The sequence below is a fragment of the Dendropsophus ebraccatus genome, chromosome 1, assembly GCF_027789765.1.
Source record: "Dendropsophus ebraccatus isolate aDenEbr1 chromosome 1, aDenEbr1.pat, whole genome shotgun sequence".
In the NCBI taxonomy this organism is placed as follows: Eukaryota; Metazoa; Chordata; class Amphibia; order Anura; family Hylidae; genus Dendropsophus; species Dendropsophus ebraccatus.
In genome coordinates, this window is record NC_091454.1 from 7,058,225 (window position 1) to 7,078,389 (window position 20,165).

At 47.7% G+C, this 20,165-nt stretch overlaps 3 protein-coding genes across 7 annotated transcripts in view; 1 reads left to right on the plus strand and 2 right to left on the minus strand.

Moving 5' to 3' along the window:
• The window catches only part of LOC138788037 (potassium voltage-gated channel subfamily KQT member 1-like), a 53,098-nt gene extending 48,635 nt beyond the window's left edge, over nt 1-4,463 (minus strand). For all 4 annotated transcript variants that reach the window (XM_069965528.1, XM_069965509.1, XM_069965494.1 and 1 more), the window contains exons 1-2: nt 4,395-4,463; nt 972-1,176 (exon numbers count right to left, since the gene is read on the minus strand). The gene's annotated coding sequence lies outside the window, so the exon portion shown is untranslated. The remainder of the gene's footprint in view (nt 1-971; nt 1,177-4,394) is intronic.
• On the plus strand, nt 795-14,048 carry MRPS35 (mitochondrial ribosomal protein S35). 2 transcript variants are annotated; one of them, XM_069965563.1, is made up of 8 exons: nt 795-817; nt 7,352-7,401; nt 7,732-7,899; nt 8,039-8,099; nt 9,577-9,716; nt 9,893-10,002; nt 10,083-10,152; nt 13,740-14,048. In XM_069965563.1, the coding sequence occupies exons 1-8, from the start codon at nt 811-813 to the stop codon at nt 13,980-13,982; spliced, it is 849 nt and encodes a 282-aa protein (XP_069821664.1). In that variant the 5' UTR covers nt 795-810; the 3' UTR covers nt 13,983-14,048. The 2 variants fall into 2 exon arrangements, with proteins under 2 accessions (XP_069821664.1, XP_069821654.1); XM_069965553.1 differs by lacking the exon at nt 795-817 and adding an exon at nt 4,454-4,608.
• Nucleotides 14,049-16,410: 2,362 nt separating this feature from the next.
• On the minus strand, nt 16,411-19,860 carry MANSC4 (MANSC domain containing 4). Its single transcript, XM_069965541.1, has 3 exons — nt 19,249-19,860; nt 18,993-19,127; nt 16,411-17,683 (listed from the first exon to the last, which is right to left on the minus strand). Exons 1-3 carry the CDS (start codon nt 19,484-19,486, stop codon nt 17,028-17,030), a joined length of 1,029 nt encoding a protein of 342 aa, XP_069821642.1. The 5' UTR covers nt 19,487-19,860; the 3' UTR covers nt 16,411-17,027.
• Between the last annotated feature and the right edge of the window lie 305 nt (nt 19,861-20,165).

A 20,165-nucleotide genomic window follows, 5' to 3' on the forward strand; every position in this document is an offset into this window, starting at 1 on the left:
TCTGCAGAGACCTTGTATCTAAGCCTCTCATGTGATACTGTCTGCAGAGACCTTGTATCTAAGCCTCTCATGTGATACTGTCTGCAGAGACCTTGTATCTAAGCCTCTCATGTGATACTGTCTGCAGAGACCTTGTATCTAAGCCTCTCATGTGATACTGTCTGCAGAGACCTTGTATCTAAGCCTCTCATGTGATACTGTCTGCAGAGACCTTGTATCTAAGCCTCTCATGTGATACTGTCTGCAGAGACCTGGTATCTAAGCCTGTCATGTGATACTGTCTGCAGAGACCTGGGATCTAAGCCTCTCATGTGATACTGTCTGCAGAGACTGTGTATCTAAGCCTCTCATGTGATACTGTCTGCAGAGACCTTGTATCTAAGCCTCTCATGTGATACTGTCTGCAGAGACCTTGTATCTAAGCCTCTCATGTGATACTGTCTGCAGAGACCTTGTATCTAAGCCTCTCATGTGATACTGTCTGCAGAGACCTGGTATCTAAGCCTCTCATGTGATACTGTCTGCAGAGACTGTAAGGGAGATATATCAGACATGATGTACAGTAGAACTGGCTCAGTCGCCGCCGGCAACCAATCAGATTCCACCTTTCATTCCTCACAGACTCTTTGGAAAATAAAAGATGGAATCTGATTGGTTGCTAGGGGCAACTGGGCCAGTGTCACTTTACAGCATGTTTTATAAATCTCCCCCTGTGTATCTAAGCCTCTCATATGTGATACTGTCTGCAGAGCCTGTGTATCTAAGCCTCTCATGTGTGATACTGTCTGCAGGGCCTGTGCGTCTAAGCCTATGATGTGTAAGCCTCTCATATATGGTACTGTACATTGAGTTGATGTGTCTGGGCCAGTCATGTGTTGATGATCTGTGGTATCTAAGCCAGTCATGTGTGATACAATCAGTGTGAAGAATATTCTTGAACAATCTTTCTGCCGCCTGTAGATGGCGCTCACCTGTTTTAGTTATGATGACTGGTCTCCACAGCGCCACCACCAGGCAGGAGAGGGAGGTGCAGTCCCTGTGTATGAGGACTGGGGGGTCCGGGGGGACGTCTGGGATGGGAGACGTGATGAGATATCGCTGACAATCTCCGCTCAGATTTCCTCAGATACAGACACGAGCGTCGGCTGTGACCTTTCTGGAAAATTCTCAGAATATCTAACAGAACAAAGGATTTATTTATGGGGGTGATCAGTGATCTGTAACGTTACGTAATCGGGGGCTTCATGGCAAAATTCAATCCCCCCAATAGCGATAGTACAACATATATATATATATATATATATCCTGCTCATTCCTCTATACACTATATATATATATACATATATATATACTGCTCATTTCTCTATACACACTATATATATATATATATATATATATATATATACTGCTCATTCCTTTATATAATATATATACAGTATATTTATATATATATATATATATATATATATATACAGGAGAAAGCCGCACGTCCAAAACTTCGTGAAGCGGATGCTGTATGAAGTCAGTCCCCCGGCTTGGGGATCCCCAATAATAAGCACAGATATTCCGCAGCACACCAGCATAGGTGGAAAAAGGTGAAATATTTATTACAAAGGATGTAAAAAATACAGAGATGCGACGTTTCAACCCTCTCACATGATTGATAATGACCCTGTGAGAGGGTCGAAACGTCGCATCTCTGTATTTTTTACATCCTTTGTAATAAATATTTCACCTTTTTCCACCTATGCTGGTGTGCTGCGGAATATCTTTGCATATATATATATATATATATATATATATATATATATATATATCCTGCTCATTCCTCTATACACTACATATATATACAGTGGTAACTTGGTTTAAGAGCTCACAGTTTTTCAAAATAGTGACTTGGTGTAAGAGCATTGCTTTGGTGTAAGAGCTCCCTGTACTGGGTGGGAGGGGGAGTGGGGGAGGGGCGTGGCCTGCATAGCGGGGTCTACAGCACTGTACTCTGACCCAGGAAGTCTCCCTCACCTTCCAAATCATAGCAGATCCACATCAGGCTGGGGCTTACATCAGGGGACAGGACTGTGGGGGTAATCTCTCCATAGCTGTAATAGCCCTATTTCACGAAACGATTATCGTTCATAGACTCGCTCAAACGACCGCTCGGTAACGAGCATTTAACGATTTTTTTTAAGCAAACGATAACACATAATACGTGTGGGAACGTGAACGATATCTGTAGTGTAACGATTTTTTTGCGGTCGTTACATCGTTACATGGTCGTTTAAAACGTGGGGAAATGTAGGTAGACATTTCAAGAACGACTTAAAGATTTTTTATTCAACGAAAAGATTAGCGAATTATTGTTCAAAGACCAACGATTTTTTTTCAACATGTTGAAAAAAGATAGTGAAAGACTCAACGACGATTTCACTGTTGTCGTTCGCTCGTTTACAGCTATTCCACTGAACGAATATCGTTAACGTGCAGTCGTTTGGACGATTTTATGAACGATAATCGTTCGAAAAAGTTCTGTGGAATAGGGCCTTAACCCCTCTCTCCCCGGACAGAGAGTGCTGCATGTATGTGCCCACATCTGCCTGCTCATTCCTTCCTGCTCCCTGCAGTCTCTGTCAGCCCTTGTGTTATATATATATATATATATATATATATATATATCTTATATATATAAGAGTCTTATTGTATATTTATAACTTTTGTGGTTAAATTGCAGTTTTTTAATTAGCTGTTAAAAAAAAGTTTAACTAGGTGTTACAGGTGTTACGAAAATGGTCCGGTTTGGATGGAATGGCCCATATATATATATCCTGCTCATTCCTCTATATACTATATATATATATATATATATATATATATATATATATATATATATCCTGCTCATTCCTCTATACATTATACATATATATCCTGCTCATTCCTCTATACACTATACATATATATCCTGCTCATTCCTCTATATACTATATATACACTCACCGGACACTTTATTAGGTACACCTGTCCAACTGCACGTTACCACTTAATTTCTAATCAGCCAATCACATGGCGGCAACTCAGTGCATTTAGGCATGTAGACATGGTCAAGACAATCTCCTGCAGTTCAAACCGAGCATCAGTATGGGGAAGAAAGGTGATTTGAGGCCTTTGAACGTGGCATGGTTGTTGGTGCCAGAAGGGCTGGTCTGAGTATTTCAGAAACTGCTGATCTACTGGGATTTTCACGCACAACCCTCTCTAGGGTTTACAGAGAATGGTCCGAAAAAGAAAAAACATCCAGTGAGCGGCCGTTCTGTGGGCGGAAATGCCTTGTTGATGCCAGAGGTCAGAGGAGAATGGGCAGACTGGTTCCAGCTGATAGAAAGGCAACAGTGACTCAAATAGCCAACCGTTACAGCCAAGGTAGGCAGAAGAGCATCTCTGACCGCACAGTACACAGTATGGGCTACAGCAGCAGAAGACCACCCCGGGGGCCACTCCGCTCAGCTAAGAACAGGAAACTGAGGCTACAATTTGCACAAGCTCATCGAAATTGGACAGTAGAAGATTGGAAAAACGTTGCCTGGTCTGATGAGTCTCGATTTCTGCTGCGACATTCGGATGGTAGGGTCAGAATTTGGCGACAACAACATGAAAGCATGGATCCATCCTGCCTTGTATCAACGGTTCAGGCTGGTGGTGGTGGTGTCATGGTGTGGGGAATATTTTCTTGGCACTCTTTGGGCCCCTTGGTACCAATTGAGCATGGTTACAACGCCACAGCCTCCCTGAGTATTGTTGCTGACCATGTCCATCCCTTTATGACCACAATGGACCCAACATCTGATGGCGACTTTCAGCAGGATAATGCGCCATGTCATAAAGCTAGAATCATCTCAGACTGGTTTCTTGAACATGACAATGAGGTCACTGTACTCCAATGGCCTCCACAGTCACCAGATCTCAATCCAATAGAGCATCTTTGGGATGTGGTGGAACGGGAGATTGGCATCATGGATGTGCAGCCGACAAATCTGCGGCAACTGTGTGATGCCATCATGTCACTATGGACCAAAATCTCTGAGGAAGCTTCCAGCACCTTGTTGTATCTATGCCACCAAGAATTGGGGCAGTTCTGAAGGCAAAAGGGGTCCAACCCGTTACTAGCATGGTGTACCTAATAAAGTGGCCGCTGAGTGTATATATCTTTCCTCATGGATAATACCGCTCATTCTCTCTCTCTTTATTCCTTTTACTATATCCCTGGTTGTGTCACAGCTGTTGAGGCTGGAGTTCCCCTTTATAAATCATTATTCTGGGGGTAGTGTGGTGGTTTTCAGTAGTAATTGTACATAACATCATATGTGGTGTATCACATATGTGTATTCTGCTCTGTATCCCACCTGCAGTGACGTCACGTCACCATTCTTCCTGTATCCTCGCACCACTTCGCCTTTTCTGGCAGTTTGTCCCTCGCCGCGCGCCGTCACCAAGGAACCAAGATGGCGGCGTCCATGCTGAGCCGGGCGTGTGTGACCCTCAGGGGCCCCGGGGTGTCCGCTGTGGCCCCGCGGAGGGTGCAGTGTTACAGTGCGGGGCTGGCGGTGTCCGGAGCGGGTGAGGGGCCTTATATACGGGGGGCGGGGTCACAGGTCACATGGGCGGCGGCCTGACCGAGGAACTACTGAGCCCAGCGATCCCGACAGCACGGCGATCACCGGACACTACAACCCCCAGCATTATATACAGTATAACTACATCCCCCAGCATTATATACAGTATAACTACATCCCCCAGCATTATATACAGTATAACTACATCCCCCAGCATTATATACAGTATAACTACATCCCCCAGCATTATATACAGTATAACTACATCCCCCAGCATTATATACAGTATAACTACATCCCCCAGCATTATATACAGTATAACTACAACCCCCAGCATTATATACAGTATAACTACAACCCCCAGCATTATATACAGTATAACTACAACCCCCAGCATTATATACAGTATAACTACAACCCCCAGCATTATATACAGTATAACTACAACCCCCAGCATTATATACAGTATAACTACATCCCCCAACATTATATACAGTATAACTACAACCCCCAGCATTATATACAGTATAACTACAACCCCCAGCATTATATACAGTATAACTACAACCCCCAGCATTATATACAGCGTAACTACAACCCCCAGCATTATATACAGTATAACTACAACCCCCAGCATTATATACAGCGTAACTACAACCCCCAGCATTATATACAGCGTAACTACAACCCCCAGCATTATATACAGCGTAACTACAACCCCCAGCATTATATACAGTATAACTACAACCCCCAGCATTATATACAGCGTAACTACAACCCCCAGCATTATATACAGTATAACTACAACCCCCAGCATTATATACAGCGTAACTACATCCCCCAACATTATATACAGTATAACTACAACCCCCAGCATCTCCTATACAACTACAACCCCCAGCATTATATACAGTATAACTACAACCCCCAGCATTATATACAGTATAACTACAACCCCCAGCATTATATACAGTATAACTACAACCCCCAGCATTATATACAGCGTAACTACAACCCCCAGCATTATATACAGCGTAACTACATCCCCCAGCATTATATACAGTATAACTACAACCCCCAGCATTATATACAGTATAACTACAACCCCCAGCATTATATACAGTATAACTACAACCCCCAGCATTATATACAGTATAACTACAACCCCCAGCATTATATACAGTATAACTACAACCCCCAGCATTATATACAGTATAACTACATCCCCCAGCATTATATACAGTATAACTACAACCCCCAGCATTATATACAACCCCCAGCATTATATACAGTATAACTACAACCCCCAGCATTATATACAGCGTAACTACAACCCCCAACATTATATACAGCGTAACTACAACCCCCAGCATTATATACAGTATAACTACAACCCCCAGCATTATATACAGTATAACTACAACCCCCAGCATTATATACAGTATAACTACAACCCCCAGCATTATATACAGTATAACTACATCCCCCAGCATTATATACAGTATAACTACAACCCCCAGCATTATATACAACCCCCAGCATTATATACAGTATAACTACAACCCCCAGCATTATATACAGCGTAACTACAACCCCCAGCATTATATACAGCGTAACTACATCCCCCAGCATTATATACAGCGTAACTACAACCCCCAGCATCTCCTATACAACTACAACCCCCAACATTATATACAGCGTAACTACTTCCCTCAGTAGTATTACTCCTATACAACTACAACCCCCAGCATCTCCTATACAACTACAACCCCCAGCATCTCTCCTATACAACTACAACCCCCAGCATCTCTCCTATACAACTACAACCCCCAGCATCTTCTATACAACTACATCCCCCAGCATCTCCTATACAACTACAACCCCCAGCATCTCTCCTATACAACTACAACCCCCAGCATCTCCTATACAACTACAACCCCCAGTATCTCTCCTATACAACTACATCCCCCAGCATCTCCTATACAACTACAACCCCCAGCATCTCTCCTATACAACTACAACCCCCAGCATCTCCTATACAACTACAACCCCCAGTATCTCTCCTATACAACTACATCCCCCAGCATCTCCTATACAACTACATCCCCCAGCATCTCCTATACAACTACATCCCCCAGCATCTCCTATACAACTACAGCCCCTAATATCTCTCCTATACAACTACAACCCCCAGCATCTCTTCTATACAACTACAACCCCCAGTATCTCTCCTATACAACTACAACTCCAGCATCTCTCCTATAGAACTACAACCCCCAGCATCTCTCCTATACAACTACAACCCCCAGCATCTCCTATACAACTACAACTCCCAGCATCTCTCCTATACAACTACAACCCCCAGCATCACTCCTATACAAGTACAACCCCCAGCATCTCTCCTATACAACTACAACCCCCAGCATCTCCTATACAACTACAACTCCCAGCATCTCTCCTATACAACTACAACCCCCAGCATCACTCCTATACAACTACAACCCCCAGTATTTCTCCTATACAACTACAACCCCCAGCATCTCCCCTATACAACTACAACCCACAGCATCTCCTATACAACTACAACCCCCAGCATCTCCTATACAACTACAACTCCCAGCATCTCTCCTATACAACTACAACCCCCAGTATCTCTCCTATACAACTACAACCCCAGCATCTCTCCTATACAACTACAACCCCCAGCATTGTTCATTATAAATTACAGGCCTCTTGTCTCTTTGCAGCTGCGGCCCGAAGACGTCGCCCTGGACAGAGAGGACCCCAGAGGAAGGAGGTGAGACCCCCCATCCCCCCCCCCCTGTAGCCTCCATGTCACCCCCACATATCACCCCCTCCCCCCTACACACACCTATATCATAGCCATATCCACCTACTTCCAACTTTACACCACCGTATTTATTTATTGCTTAAGTTGTATGAAGGTTGTTGTGTCTATAATGTGGATCCTGCCCTTGTCCGTGGACCATGAGAACCCCTTAGAAGATCACAGGGGGTCCATAGGCCTGCCCCCCCCCCCCCCCCCCAATATCTTTAAAGGTCACATGACTTCCCTCAGGATCCATTGTGTCCCAGTAACGTTTTGTTGCTCGGTTACCTCTTCCAGGTGCCGCCGCCCCGCACAGAGAAGATGCTGCCGGAGCAGGAGTGGAGTAACGTCTATCCCTCCGCCGCCTCCTTCAAGCCGTCAGTGGTGCCGCTCCCCCTGAGGATGGGTTACCCCAAGAAGAAAGCGGCACCCCCAGATAAGATCGGGAACCTGGAGCTGCTGAAGGTAAATGTCATCAGTGGGAAACTACAACGTCGGCTGTCAGGGCATGCTGGGAGTTGTAGTTTTACATCAGCTTTAGAGAGATCACTGATCTACTGTGAAACTACAACTCCCAGCATGCCCTTTCATTTGTTCCCTTCAGATACCAAACTTCCTGCACTTGACGCCGACCGCCATCAAGAAGCACTGCGCCGTCCTGAAAGGTACTGAACACTACAACTCCCACAATGCATCGCAGCAGAGCATGTTTATCCACTAGGGGTCAGATCCAACCACTTAGAATCCATTGCAGCTTTGGATGTGACTGGAGTAGAGGAAAGTTTCCATTGTTTCCTATAGAACGGCCAGCAGGGGGCGCAGTTTTTTTTATAACTTTTATATTCTTGTCTCTATAAATAACCTGAGACGATCCGATCCGCTGTATCATCTCGGCTCCCCAGACTAATGTTCCAGATGGGTATCGGAGCGGAGGAATGTGCCCCCCCCTCTCAGAGCCGTACTCCGCTCCCCCCTCACCTGGCGCAGTACTCCGCTCCCCCTTCACCTGGCGCAGTACTCCGCTCCCCCCTCACCTGGCGCTGTACTCCGCTCCCCCCTCACCTGGCGCAGTACTCCGCTCCCCCCTCACCTGGCGCTGTACTCCGCTCCCCCCTCACCTGGCGCAGTACTCCGCTCCCCCCTCACCTGGCGCAGTACTCCGCTCCCCCCTCACCTGGCGCAGTACTCCGCTCCCCCCTCACCTGGCGCAGTACTCCGCTCCCCCCTCACCTGGCGCAGTACTCCGCTCCCCCCTCACCTGGCGCAGTACTCCGCTCCCCCCTCACCAGACGCAGTACTCCGCTCCCCCCTCACCAGACGCAGTACTCCGCTCACCCCCCACCTATTGCAGTACTCCGCTCATCCCTCCGCCCACCTATCGCAGTACTCCGCTCACCCCTCCCCCCACCTGGCGCAGTACTCCGCTCACCCCTCCCCCCACCTGGCGCAGTACTCCGCTCACCCCTCCCCCCACCTGGCGCAGTACTCCGCTCAACCCCCCCCACCTGGCGCAGTACTCCACTCCCCCCTCACCTGGCGCAGTACTCCACTCCCCCCTCACCTGGCGCAGTACTCCGCTCACCCCTCCCCCCACCTGGCGCAGTACTCCGCTCACCCCTCCCCCCTCACCTGGCGCAGTACTCCACTCCCTCCTCACCTGGCGCAGTACTCCGCTCACCCCTCCCCCCACCTGGCGCAGTACTCCGCTCACCCCTCCCCCCACCTGGCGCAGTACTTCGCTCACCCCCCCCCCCCCCCCCACCTGGCGCAGTACTCCACTCCCCCCTCACCTGGCGCAGTACTCCACTCCCCCCTCACCTGGCGCAGTACTCCGCTCACCCCTCCCGTCACCTATTACAGTACTCCGCTCACCCCTCCGCCCACCTATCGCAGTACTCCGCTCACCCCTCACGTCACCTATCGCAGTACTCCACTCCCCCCTCACCTGGCGCAGTACTCCGCTCACCCCTCACGTCACCTATCGCAGTACTCCGCTCCCCCCTCACCTGGCACAGTACTCTGCTCCCCCCTCACCTGGCGCAGTACTCCGCTCCCCCCTCACCTGCTTTACCATAGACCTAGGTGTATTCTGGCCCTTGTTGAGGATCATGAGAGAATATTGTGAATTTTCTTTCCCCCCAGAATTCTGCACCCCGTGGCCGGCGGCGCTCCCCAGCGAGGACTACTGCACCCAGCATTTCCCCATCCAGCTCCAGTCCGTGGATTACATGTTTGCCGGAACGTCTCTCCGCAACCCAAAGGCCAGGGCGGTAACCTTACAGGTGGGTGGAGCACTGTACAGCTACAGTTCCCATCTAGCTAAAGCCTTGGCTGTCTGGGCATGATGGGAGTTGTAGTTTTGCAACAGCCAGAGTGTGGCAGGGTTCCCCAGGTGTAGTGATAACCCAGCTTTCCCAGGCTCCTGACCCCCTGTAATATTGCATCTCCTTCTCATCAGGTGAAGCTTTCCAGCCTAAATCTGGACACTCACGCCAGGAGGAAGCTGATAAAGCTCGTCGGGCCGCGCTACAACGCCACAGACGACATCCTCACCATCCGCACTGACAGGTAAGATAAAACTGCTGATCACTGCTGCTCCCCGAACGCGGGCCGCGCGGCTGATCCTGTTCTGCTGTGCTTTATCCCAGGTGTCCGCTCAGGAAGCAGAATCAGGACTACGCCATGTACCTGCTGACCGTCCTCTACCACGAGTCCTGGGTGAGTGATACGCAGATATACCTGATAGCACAATGTGAAAGAGCGCAGCTCTGAAGGATAATAGATAGAAAACATCGCTGCTTTCAACCAGAAAAGGCGCCACTCTTGTCTTGGGTGTGGGGGGGATTTTGAAGCTCCGTTCCATTGAAGTGAATGAAGTTGAATTGCAATACCGAGCACAGCCTGAGCACAGGGGTCGCATGTTTTTTTTCTAATCCTGCCTAACTTAATTAAAGGGGTATTCTCATCTGTTATTCTGTACATAGGGGATAGCTAGCTGACCACTGCGGCCCCCTGTGATCTTAAAGGGGTATTTCGCTCAAACATAACTTTTGATATGTTGCTGCTCATGATGAGGCCAACAATTCCTTCCATACTTGTTATTATCTATTCAGTCTCCTTCCCACAGTTCTCAGCTGCTGCTTTCTGCTGAAGACAGAAAAATCTGTGTGTGAGCTCTTCTCTCTGTCTCCCCTCCTCCCTTCTGAGATGGCTGAACAAGTCGCTGGCAGGCTGTATCTGCAACATTGTAGCTTCTTTATAATGTTGGGAGGTCAAGTTGCTGATGAACTCTGGATAGAGATAACTTTCAAATGGGATACCCCCTTTAAGGCTATGCCCACATCTACAATCCATTTTTTTTATTGCTTCAGTCCCTTCAGAATGTAAAATGAGACAACTTTTCAGACGTTGTAGTCTGTTACCATAGAAACGCATTGCTCTGTATAGACCCTGTAGACTAATGTTTAACCAGCTGCTCAGTTGCTTGTTTTTCCGTCTCTGCTGTGTGTGTCCGGCCCTGACAGCCGCCATTGTCTCTGGACAGTCCGTGTTGTTTTACATGGCAGATCGATGTATAGAATGGAATCACCCAGTTGCAGCAGTGCCCCCTCCAGGCTGTGTGCCGGTACTGCAGCCTCCATACATGCAGCTGTCTGTAGCTTGTCATTACCACGTCCTCCCCCGTCCTGCGCTCGGCCACCTGATCTCAGGCCGTTCCCTGTACACAAACCTCCTGGCGCTTTCATTACCTTTCAGTAGCTGGTGAATAATTCAGCGGCTGCTCGTCGGATGAATCGCCTTTGATTGCTCTGCATATTTTATGAGCCTCTATGACACTTGTGATTTTTCCATGATCCGGGGCGACAACCTGTGTTGGGTTGCAGGGCGCAGGGGGGGATTCCCGCAGGTGAGCACCTGTCACCCTATTCTGATCAGCAACCTACAGGAACTCACAGGGGTAAGGGCAGCGGCAGGCATGCTGGGAAATGTGGTTCCACATCAGGATGCAGCAGAGCAGTCTATGTTACATGGCAGAGAGTGCTAGCTATTGCTCTATAATACTCTACACGTTTCTAGCATGGATGGTCTGATAACACTACCTGCAGTGGCTGATAACAGAGAACACTATATACAGTGGCTGATAACAGAGAACACTATATACAGTGGCTGATAACAGAACACTATATACAGTGGCTGATAACAGAACACTATATACAGTGGCTGATAACAGAGAACACTATATACAGTGGCTGATAACAGAGAACACTATATACAGTGGCTGATAACAGAGAACACTATATACAGTGGCTGATAACAGAGAACACTATATACAGTGGCTGATAACAGAACACTATATACAGTGGCTGATAACAGAGAACACTATATACAGTGGCTGATAACAGAGAACACTATATACAGTGGCTGATAACAGAGAACACTATATACAGTGGCTGATAACAGAGAACACTATATACAGTGGCTGATAACAGAGAACACTATATACAGTGGCTGATAACAGAGAACACTATATACAGTGGCTGATAACAGAGAACACTATATACAGTGGCTGATAACAGAGAACACTATATACAGTGGCTGATAACAGAGAACACTACCTGCAGTGGCTGATAACAGAGAACACTATATACAGTGGCTGATAACAGAGAACACTATATACAGTGGCTGATAACAGAGAACACTATATACAGTGGCTGATAACAGAGAACACTATATACAGTGGCTGATAACAGAGAACACTATATACAGTGGCTGATAACAGAGAACCCTATATACAGTGGCTGATAACAGAGAACACTATATACAGTGGCTGATAACAGAGAACACTATATACAGTGGCTGATAACAGAGAACACTACCTGCAGTGGCTGATAACAGAGAACACTATATACAGTGGCTGATAACAGAGAACACTATATACAGTGGCTGATAACAGAGAACACTATATACAGTGGCTGATAACAGAGAACACTACCTGCAGTGGCTGATAACAGAGAACACTATATACAGTGGCTGATAACAGAGAACACTATATACAGTGGCTGATAACAGAGAACACTATATACAGTGGCTGATAACAGAGAACACTACCTGCAGTGGCTGATAACAGAGAACACTATATACAGTGGCTGATAACAGAGAACACTATATACAGTGGCTGATAACAGAGAACACTATATACAGTGGCTGATAACAGAGAACACTATATACAGTGGCTGATAACAGAGAACACTATATACAGTGGCTGATAACAGAACACTATATACAGTGGCTGATAACAGAGAACACTACCTGCAGTGACTGATAACAGAGAACACTATATACAGTGGCTGATAACAGAGAACACTATATACAGTGGCTGATAACAGAGAACACTATATACAGTGGCTGATAACAGAACACTATATACAGTGGCTGATAACAGAGAACACTATATACAGTGGCTGATAACAGAGAACACTATATACAGTGGCTGATAACAGAGAACACTATATACAGTGGCTGATAACAGAACACTATATACAGTGGCTGATAACAGAGAACACTATATACAGTGGCTGATAACAGAGAACACTACCTGCAGTGGCTGATAACAGAGAACACTATATACAGTGGCTGATAACAGAGAACACTATATACAGTGGCTGATAACAGAGAACCCTATATACAGTGGCTGATAACAGAGAACCCTATATACAGTGGCTGATAACAGAGAACACTATATACAGTGGCTGATAACAGAGAACACTATATACAGTGGCTGATAACAGAGAACCCTATATACAGTGGCTGATAACAGAGAACCCTATATACAGTGGCTGATAACAGAGAACCCTATATACAGTGGCTGATAACAGAGAACCCTATATACAGTGGCTGATAACAGAGAACACTATATACAGTGGCTGATAACAGAGAACACCACCTGCAGTGGCTGATAACAGAGAATGTCTGATATCTTTTGATGTGATCTGGGGGGTGCAGTACCTGTGTGTGACCTGCAGGTGGCGCCATCACTATGCATTATTACTATACCCTCCTCTCTATGTACTGGTAATAGACTCTACATCTCCCATGATGCTCTCATACTCAGTAGTGCAGGTCCTGCTGCAGTGCATTGTGGGGGATGTAGTGGTTACAGTCAGTGCAGGGGATTATGGGATTTTATCATGTGCCTGGTGCTGCGGGCAGAGTAGAAGAGGCAATATGGTTCTCTTCAGAGACTGAACCAGCAGAGGATTCTGGGAGATTTCAGCTCCTTATCTGTATTGTTTTTGTCCTGACAGAAAACAGAATCCTGGGAGAGTGAGAAGGAGGAGGGCGACATGGAGGAATACATCTGGGAGGGCAGCAAGTCCCAGCAGAGCATCCTGGACACGCTGGCCAGGTATCCCGCTAACTCCGCCCCCAGCGACGAGCTCCTCCAGGAATACCGCCAGGCCATGCTGACCCTGCGCAACCAGGGCGAGAGCGAGGAGACCATCGACTCCTACAAGCAAAGCGTCAAGAAGCTGCTGGGCGTGGCCTGACCGCGTCACATGACCCGTCCCCTCCCCCAATATGGACTGAACCAGAATAAAACTCCGTGTTCTGTATTATACTGATTCAGACTTTACCAAATGGGAAATATTTACTTAAAGGGATTGTTCACTGAAAGTTGTTTTCTTTTAAATCAACTTCAGAAAGTTATATAGATTTGTAAATCACTTCTATTTAAAAATCTCCAGTCTTCCAGTACTTATCAGCTGCTGTATGTCCTGCAGGAAGTGGTCTATGAGACAGTGCGCTCTGCTGCCACCTCTGTCCATGTCAGAAACTGTCCAAAGAAAACTTCTGCTCTGGACAGATCCTGACATGGACAGAGGTGGCAGCAGAGAGCACTGTGTCAGACTGGAGAGAATACACCACAACTTATGGCAGGACATACAGCAGCTGATAAGTACTGGAAGACTGGAGATTTAAAGAAGTAAATCTCTGGCCCTTTCTGGCTCCTGTTGATTTAAAAGAAACAAAATAATTTTTTTTTTTGTGAACTACCCCTTTAAAGCATGCTGGGAGTTGTAGTCTTGTGATGGCCTCAGAGCCAGGATTAGAAAAACACAGACACTTTTTTTTTTCATAATCAGCGCCCCCCCCCCCATCCTCAGGTTGTGTGCGGTATTACATCTCGTCTCCAGTCACTTCCATAGAACTGAGCTGCAGTACCACACAAGAGCTGTTTCTTGGTAAAGCGGCCATGTTTTTCTAATCCTGGATACCCCCTTTAAGGGCGCGCAGTTTATCCGCTGCGTGTAGTGTTCAGCCTCTGCTGTCTCCGCACCCGCTTCGGCATTGATTTCAGGTGGAGACTGTGTGACCGGCGGCTCGGAGCGATGGGAGAGGAGATAAAGGACTTAGTGCAGGTGCTGGGGCCCCGGATTACAGCACCACCGTTATATACGACGCATCCCAGATTAGAGAAACCTGCCAGAAACAGCGCCCCCTCTGTCCTCAGGTCAGGTGTGGGTATTGCAGCTCACTCCCATTGAAGTGAATGGAGCTAAATTGTAATACCACACACAACCTGAGGACAGGGGTGGCGCCGATTTTGCAAAATAAAAACAAAAAACGATATAACCCCTTTAAAGTTTGTGCAGCCCCTTCCTTGGGCGTAGAGGTCACAGCCTAAAAAGATGCGTTCATTCAATATAGGAATTGGGATTTCCCAGGACAAGCAGTACAAGCTTAAAGGGGAACTCCTAAGAATTTTTTTATTCTTTAAATCAACTGGTCTCAAAGTTATATAGATTTGTAATTTACTGCTACTCAAAAATCTCCAGTCTTCCAGTACATATCAGCTGCTGTATGTCCTGCAGGAAGTGATGTATTCACAGTGCTCTCTGCTGCCACCTCTGTCCATGTCAGGAACTGTCCAGAGCAGCAGCAAATCCCCATAGAAAACCTCTCCTGCTCTCCAGACTGTAGAGAATCCACCACTTCCTACAGGACATACAGCAGATTATAAGTACTTCACTTAAGTAAGTCACTTTCTGACACCAGTTGATTTGAAATAATTTTTTTAAGCTGGAGTACCCCTTTTAAAACTTACCCCCCCCCCCAGAGTACCCCTTTAAGTTCACATTGTGCTCAATGCCAGGCAGCTGCTGCGGTGCCATAAAGCAGGGATGCTGCAACACAACCAAAGCTTCGGCCGTCCGGGCATGATGGGAAATGTAGCTTGGCAGCAGAATACTGAGCTCACTCTGTGCACAATGCCAGGCGGCTGCTGGAGAGGTGTAAAGGGGTTCACATAGTTTTACACGCCCCGATGGTACTGGTTCTGCTCCGGCTTTATTTGGATATCGCCCTCCTATTCCGTAGCGATGTCCTTGCTCCCCCCCCCTAATGTTTTTGTATCTTCTCCACCTGCCCATTAGGCTCTAATCCTGTAATCCTATCGTCCCGGGAGACTGTTCCCTGACCTTTGACCCCTTACACGCCCGTCTTGTGAGCTCGGCCGTTGTGGGCGTTTGCCGTAATCCCGGGGTCACGGCGCGGCTGACGTAGCTCCTCCGTATAATTCTCGCTCAGGGCTCATTTGGTGACCTCCCTCTAATCTGAGGACACTAAATCCCCTTTCCTGGGCCGGATCCAGCGGCGGTGACCTTCACAGGCCGCTCCCTGAGCGAGCCAACCCAAACAGCGCATTACAGAAGAATGGAGCCATTCAGCACGACCGGGACAAAAGACCAGAGCCCCCCCCCCCCCCAACCTAACTAAGAGGAGGGGGGGATACATTAACCGCAGCTCAGCCGCCACAAAGCAAACAGCTCAGCCTTACAGACTAACATAAGAGCCTAACAGAATTATACCGGAAAATTCCTTTAATCCGGCATCAATGGAACCTGATTATCAGTTATCCTCAGAAAGGCTATTCCACCCCACCCCCCTCCCCCAAACAAACAAAATCCTGTCACTAAATTCTGGATTATGAGACTTTATGATGTTTATTATCAGATTCTCTACAGACCTTTGTGTCGCCATGGTAACAGACTACAGACACACCCTGCGTAGTCAGATTATTCTTTTCTTTTTCTTTTTTTTACTGTCAGTAGGTCAGCTGACTTCAACTTCAGTTTTTTGAAAAACTACAATTCCCAGCATGCCCAAACAGCTGCCTGTTGGTCTTTATGGAAAAACTCTAGTATGGTTTTGTATATACACCTGTGTGTCTCCATGGTAACAGACTACAAACAAACCCTGTGTAGTCTGAGCTTCTTTTACTGTCACAAAACTAACTTTAAATTATGTAACGTTGTAATTACAAAACAAAAAAAGAAAAGTTTGCAAACGTATACATGCCATAAGGTGCAACTACTGCAAAACAAATTGCGCTATTTATGGTGGCCCAAACCGTCTTTATCATCTGCCCCAGAGGGAAGGGTCATCAAGAAACAACACGGCCTTATGGCGGCAATGCTGGGGGTGAAGGCGCCACCTATAACTCCAGACAGGTGGTAGATGTTGTGGTAATAATGGGCAGTACCGACCCTTACCACTAGGGGAAAGTCCATTGCTTTGAGGGACCCGGAAGGTCAGTTCTTCTTGAGAAAAGTGCAAGTTATGAGGGTCCCTCTGCCAGTCCTTGGTGCCCTCCAGGGCCGATACCTACCCCGCCGTCTCCTCCTACAGCACCCAAATGCCAGGAGACCAGAGCAGCAGCACAAAAAGGTCACCGCGGACCCGAGCAATGCTGGAAGGGGCCAGAGATTGGCCAGAGTGTCCGAGGAGTCTTCAGAGTCACCATCGTAAGTCTGGTTCCTACCATTGTGACCCTTGGTTTCGTTCATGTGCTGCTTGCTGCTGTCCAGGTGGGCCGGGCTCTGTAAGTCTGGTTGGTCCAAGGGGGGTAAAGATGGCGGCGCCTCCTTGGGTTCTCCATCTGGGGTGGAGACCAATGTTGTCTTAGAAGTATCTTGAGAAGTGAACGGAGGAGGATAAGTCGGTGGCAAAGAGCGGAGAGGAGAGTCTGCCGGGGATGGGGGCTGAGGAGGAGGATGCTGGGTGGGTGGATTCAGAGGAGGACGGGTGGCCAATGAGATATCCTGAGGTTTCTTAGAGGGTAAGATGGTGGTGGCAGGTGAAGACGGCCGCACCCGGGAGATGTTCAGACGCTCCCATTTTAGGGATGACCGAGGGTTCAGGTCGATGTGTCCCTGTTTATCAAACACCAGCAGATCCGGATCAGCACCTGGAACAGGGAAATCATAGTGTGAGCATCATCACATCTAATCCTCTACTCACACCCAAAGCTGCAGCAAACAACCTAACCAATCGGCAGGTAATCCAGTGATCGGAGTCACCTGAGCTCTCATCATGCTCCACCCACTGCACCATAGTGGTAGACTCTTACATTGGATGTAAATAGAGACGGGAGAGACGAACAAGAACTGCTGTGTGTTCATGATAAACCCTGACAGGTCCCAAGCAGAGGCTCTACTGTCCTCCATTGTAAATCAAATGGGAAGAAGTTAGCTACTTCCCCTCTCTCTGACACCTACATGTGAGGGTGAGAAGTTAGCTACTTCCTCTCTCTGACACCTACATGTGAGGGTGAGTTGAAGTACGCTACTTCCTCTCTCTCTCTCTCTCTCTCTCTCTCTGACACCTACATGTGAGGGTGAGGAGAAGTTAGCTACTTCCTCTCTCTCTGACACCTACATGTGAGGGTGAAGAGAAGTTAGCTACTTCCTCTCTCTCTGACACCTACATATTAGGGTGAGGAGAAGTTAGCTACTTCCTCTCTAACACCTACATGTGAGGGTGAGGAGAAGTTAGCTACTTCGTCTCTCTCTGACACTTACATGTGAGGGTGAGGAGAACTTAGCTACTTCGTCTCTCTCTGACACCTACATGTGAGGGTGAGGAGAAGTTAGCTACTTCGTCTCTCTCTGACACTTACATGTGAGGGTGAGGAGAACTTAGCTACTTCGTCTCTCTCTGACACCTACATGTGAGGGTGAAGAGAAGTTAGCTACTTCCTCTCTCTCTCTGACACCTACATGTGAGGGTGAGGAGAAGTTAGCTACTTCCTCTCTCTCTGACACCTACATGTGAGGGTGAGGAGGAGTTAGCTACTTCTTCTCTTCCTGTCTAATGCAGTGAGATAAATGAGGGGATGTTAGCCAATCTCTGACCCATAGTAAGAGAAATGGGAGAAGTTAGCTACTTCCTCTCTATCTGAAGCACATGGAGGGTAATGTAGAAAGTTAGCTATTTCCTCTGTGATGCAGGGGGCAGGGAGCTAGCTACTTCCTGGGGCAGTGAGTTACCTACTTTATGATGCACAATGAGGGGGAGAAGTTAGCTACTTCCTGTGTGATGCAGAATGAGGGGGAGAAGTTAGCTACTTCCTGTGTGATGCAGAATGAGGGGGCAGGGAGGTAGCTTCCTCTTCACCTTCTGAGGCAGTAACAGGGTTGGATTGGACTCTCTAATTGTAATTGCAGAGAGGAGAGAATCTTCAGGGTGACAGATGAGATACAATATGGCTGACTCACCAGCGGTGACGGTGTAGAGGACGCTGCGCTTTTGCAGCTGGAGGAGGCAGCTCTCTGGCTCTGGGCAGTGCACCAGGTGACAGTCCCCGTTCTCAGCGCTGGTCTCTGAATAGAAGACGGCCACGTTACACGACTCTGAGGATGGAAGGAGAAGATGATAAGAAGAGTATAAGGAAGACCACAACATGGGAGGCAATGGTCATGGTGGGGCGGGCAGCCATTGGCACGGTACCCCGGCAGGAGGAAGGTGTCTCACCTTGGTGGCAGCACTTGCGGCTACACAGTTGAGCCGATGGCTCCGGACGTCGCTGTAACACCCGAGCTCCACGTTGTTCCGATCCAGAGAAGCTGAGGAAGAGTCCGGGGAAGCGTCTGATCCAGCAGCCATGGTAGAAGGCGGTGTGCGGGCACAGGGCGCTGGACAGGCACAGAATCCATGGGATGTCCAGGAGGGAGAAGAGCAGGAGAGTCACCGACTCCACATTCACCGCCATGACCAGAGGGGGCGATATACCGGGTCACCACATCCTTCTGTCCACTATAAGCTGCTGCTTGCTGTCAGTGATGCAGTTGTATCCAGTCCGGACAATCTCAGAACTTGCAAAACTACACCTCCCAGCATGCAACACTGATAAAGCATTAAAGTCTTGTGCCCATTAACCCTTTGCAGAGCCGCCCTCACCCCCGGCCCCATGTGTCGGCTCCTGGTGCTTCTCGCCCCCTCGCATGGTTCTCTTCTCTCCTCCGGATTTCAGGATCCCCCCTGGATGTCTCCTCCTTTGCTCGGTCACACAGTCCTCTCCTGTCCTCGGGGCTGGACGGGGTGTAACTCTAATACTGGGGGAGGGGAGGAGGGGGGGGGGGGGACTCGCACCTTATTGGAGGAAACTTTAAAAGAAACCAAAGTCAGGAACATGAAACTTTTCTTCTGGACTTTTTAAAGGGGGGGGGGGAGGGGAAGGGGGGCATAATAATCTTTTAATTCAACTATAATGAAACGAAGGAGAAAAAAAGAAGTAGACAAGAGTGTGAGCTGTGGAGTGACGTTAGGGTGTCAAGGGGGGCGGGTTCATAGGAGGTGGGTGTGGCTTATAGCATCAGGGAAAATAAGGGTCTCCATCTACTATCACTTGTCCTGTACATTGCATGGGAGTGTAATCGCTGTAAATCATC

Coding starts and splice junctions, on each gene's coding strand:
- MRPS35 (XM_069965553.1), top strand. CDS start 4,494: ATGGCGGCGTCCATGCTGAGCCGGGCGTGTGTGACCCTCAGGGGCCCC. Junction 7,402..7,731: donor GAGGACCCCAGAGGAAGGAG/GTGAGACCCCCC, acceptor TACCTCTTCCAG/GTGCCGCCGCCCCGCACAGA. Junction 10,003..10,082: donor CTCACCATCCGCACTGACAG/GTAAGATAAAAC, acceptor GCTTTATCCCAG/GTGTCCGCTCAGGAAGCAGA.
- MANSC4 (XM_069965541.1), bottom strand. CDS start 19,486: ATGGCGGTGAATGTGGAGTCGGTGACTCTCCTGCTCTTCTCCCTCCTG. Junction 19,128..19,248: donor CCGCAAGTGCTGCCACCAAG/GTGAGACACCTT, acceptor TTCCATCCTCAG/AGTCGTGTAACGTGGCCGTC. Junction 17,684..18,992: donor CCTCTACACCGTCACCGCTG/GTGAGTCAGCCA, acceptor TCCCTGTTCCAG/GTGCTGATCCGGATCTGCTG.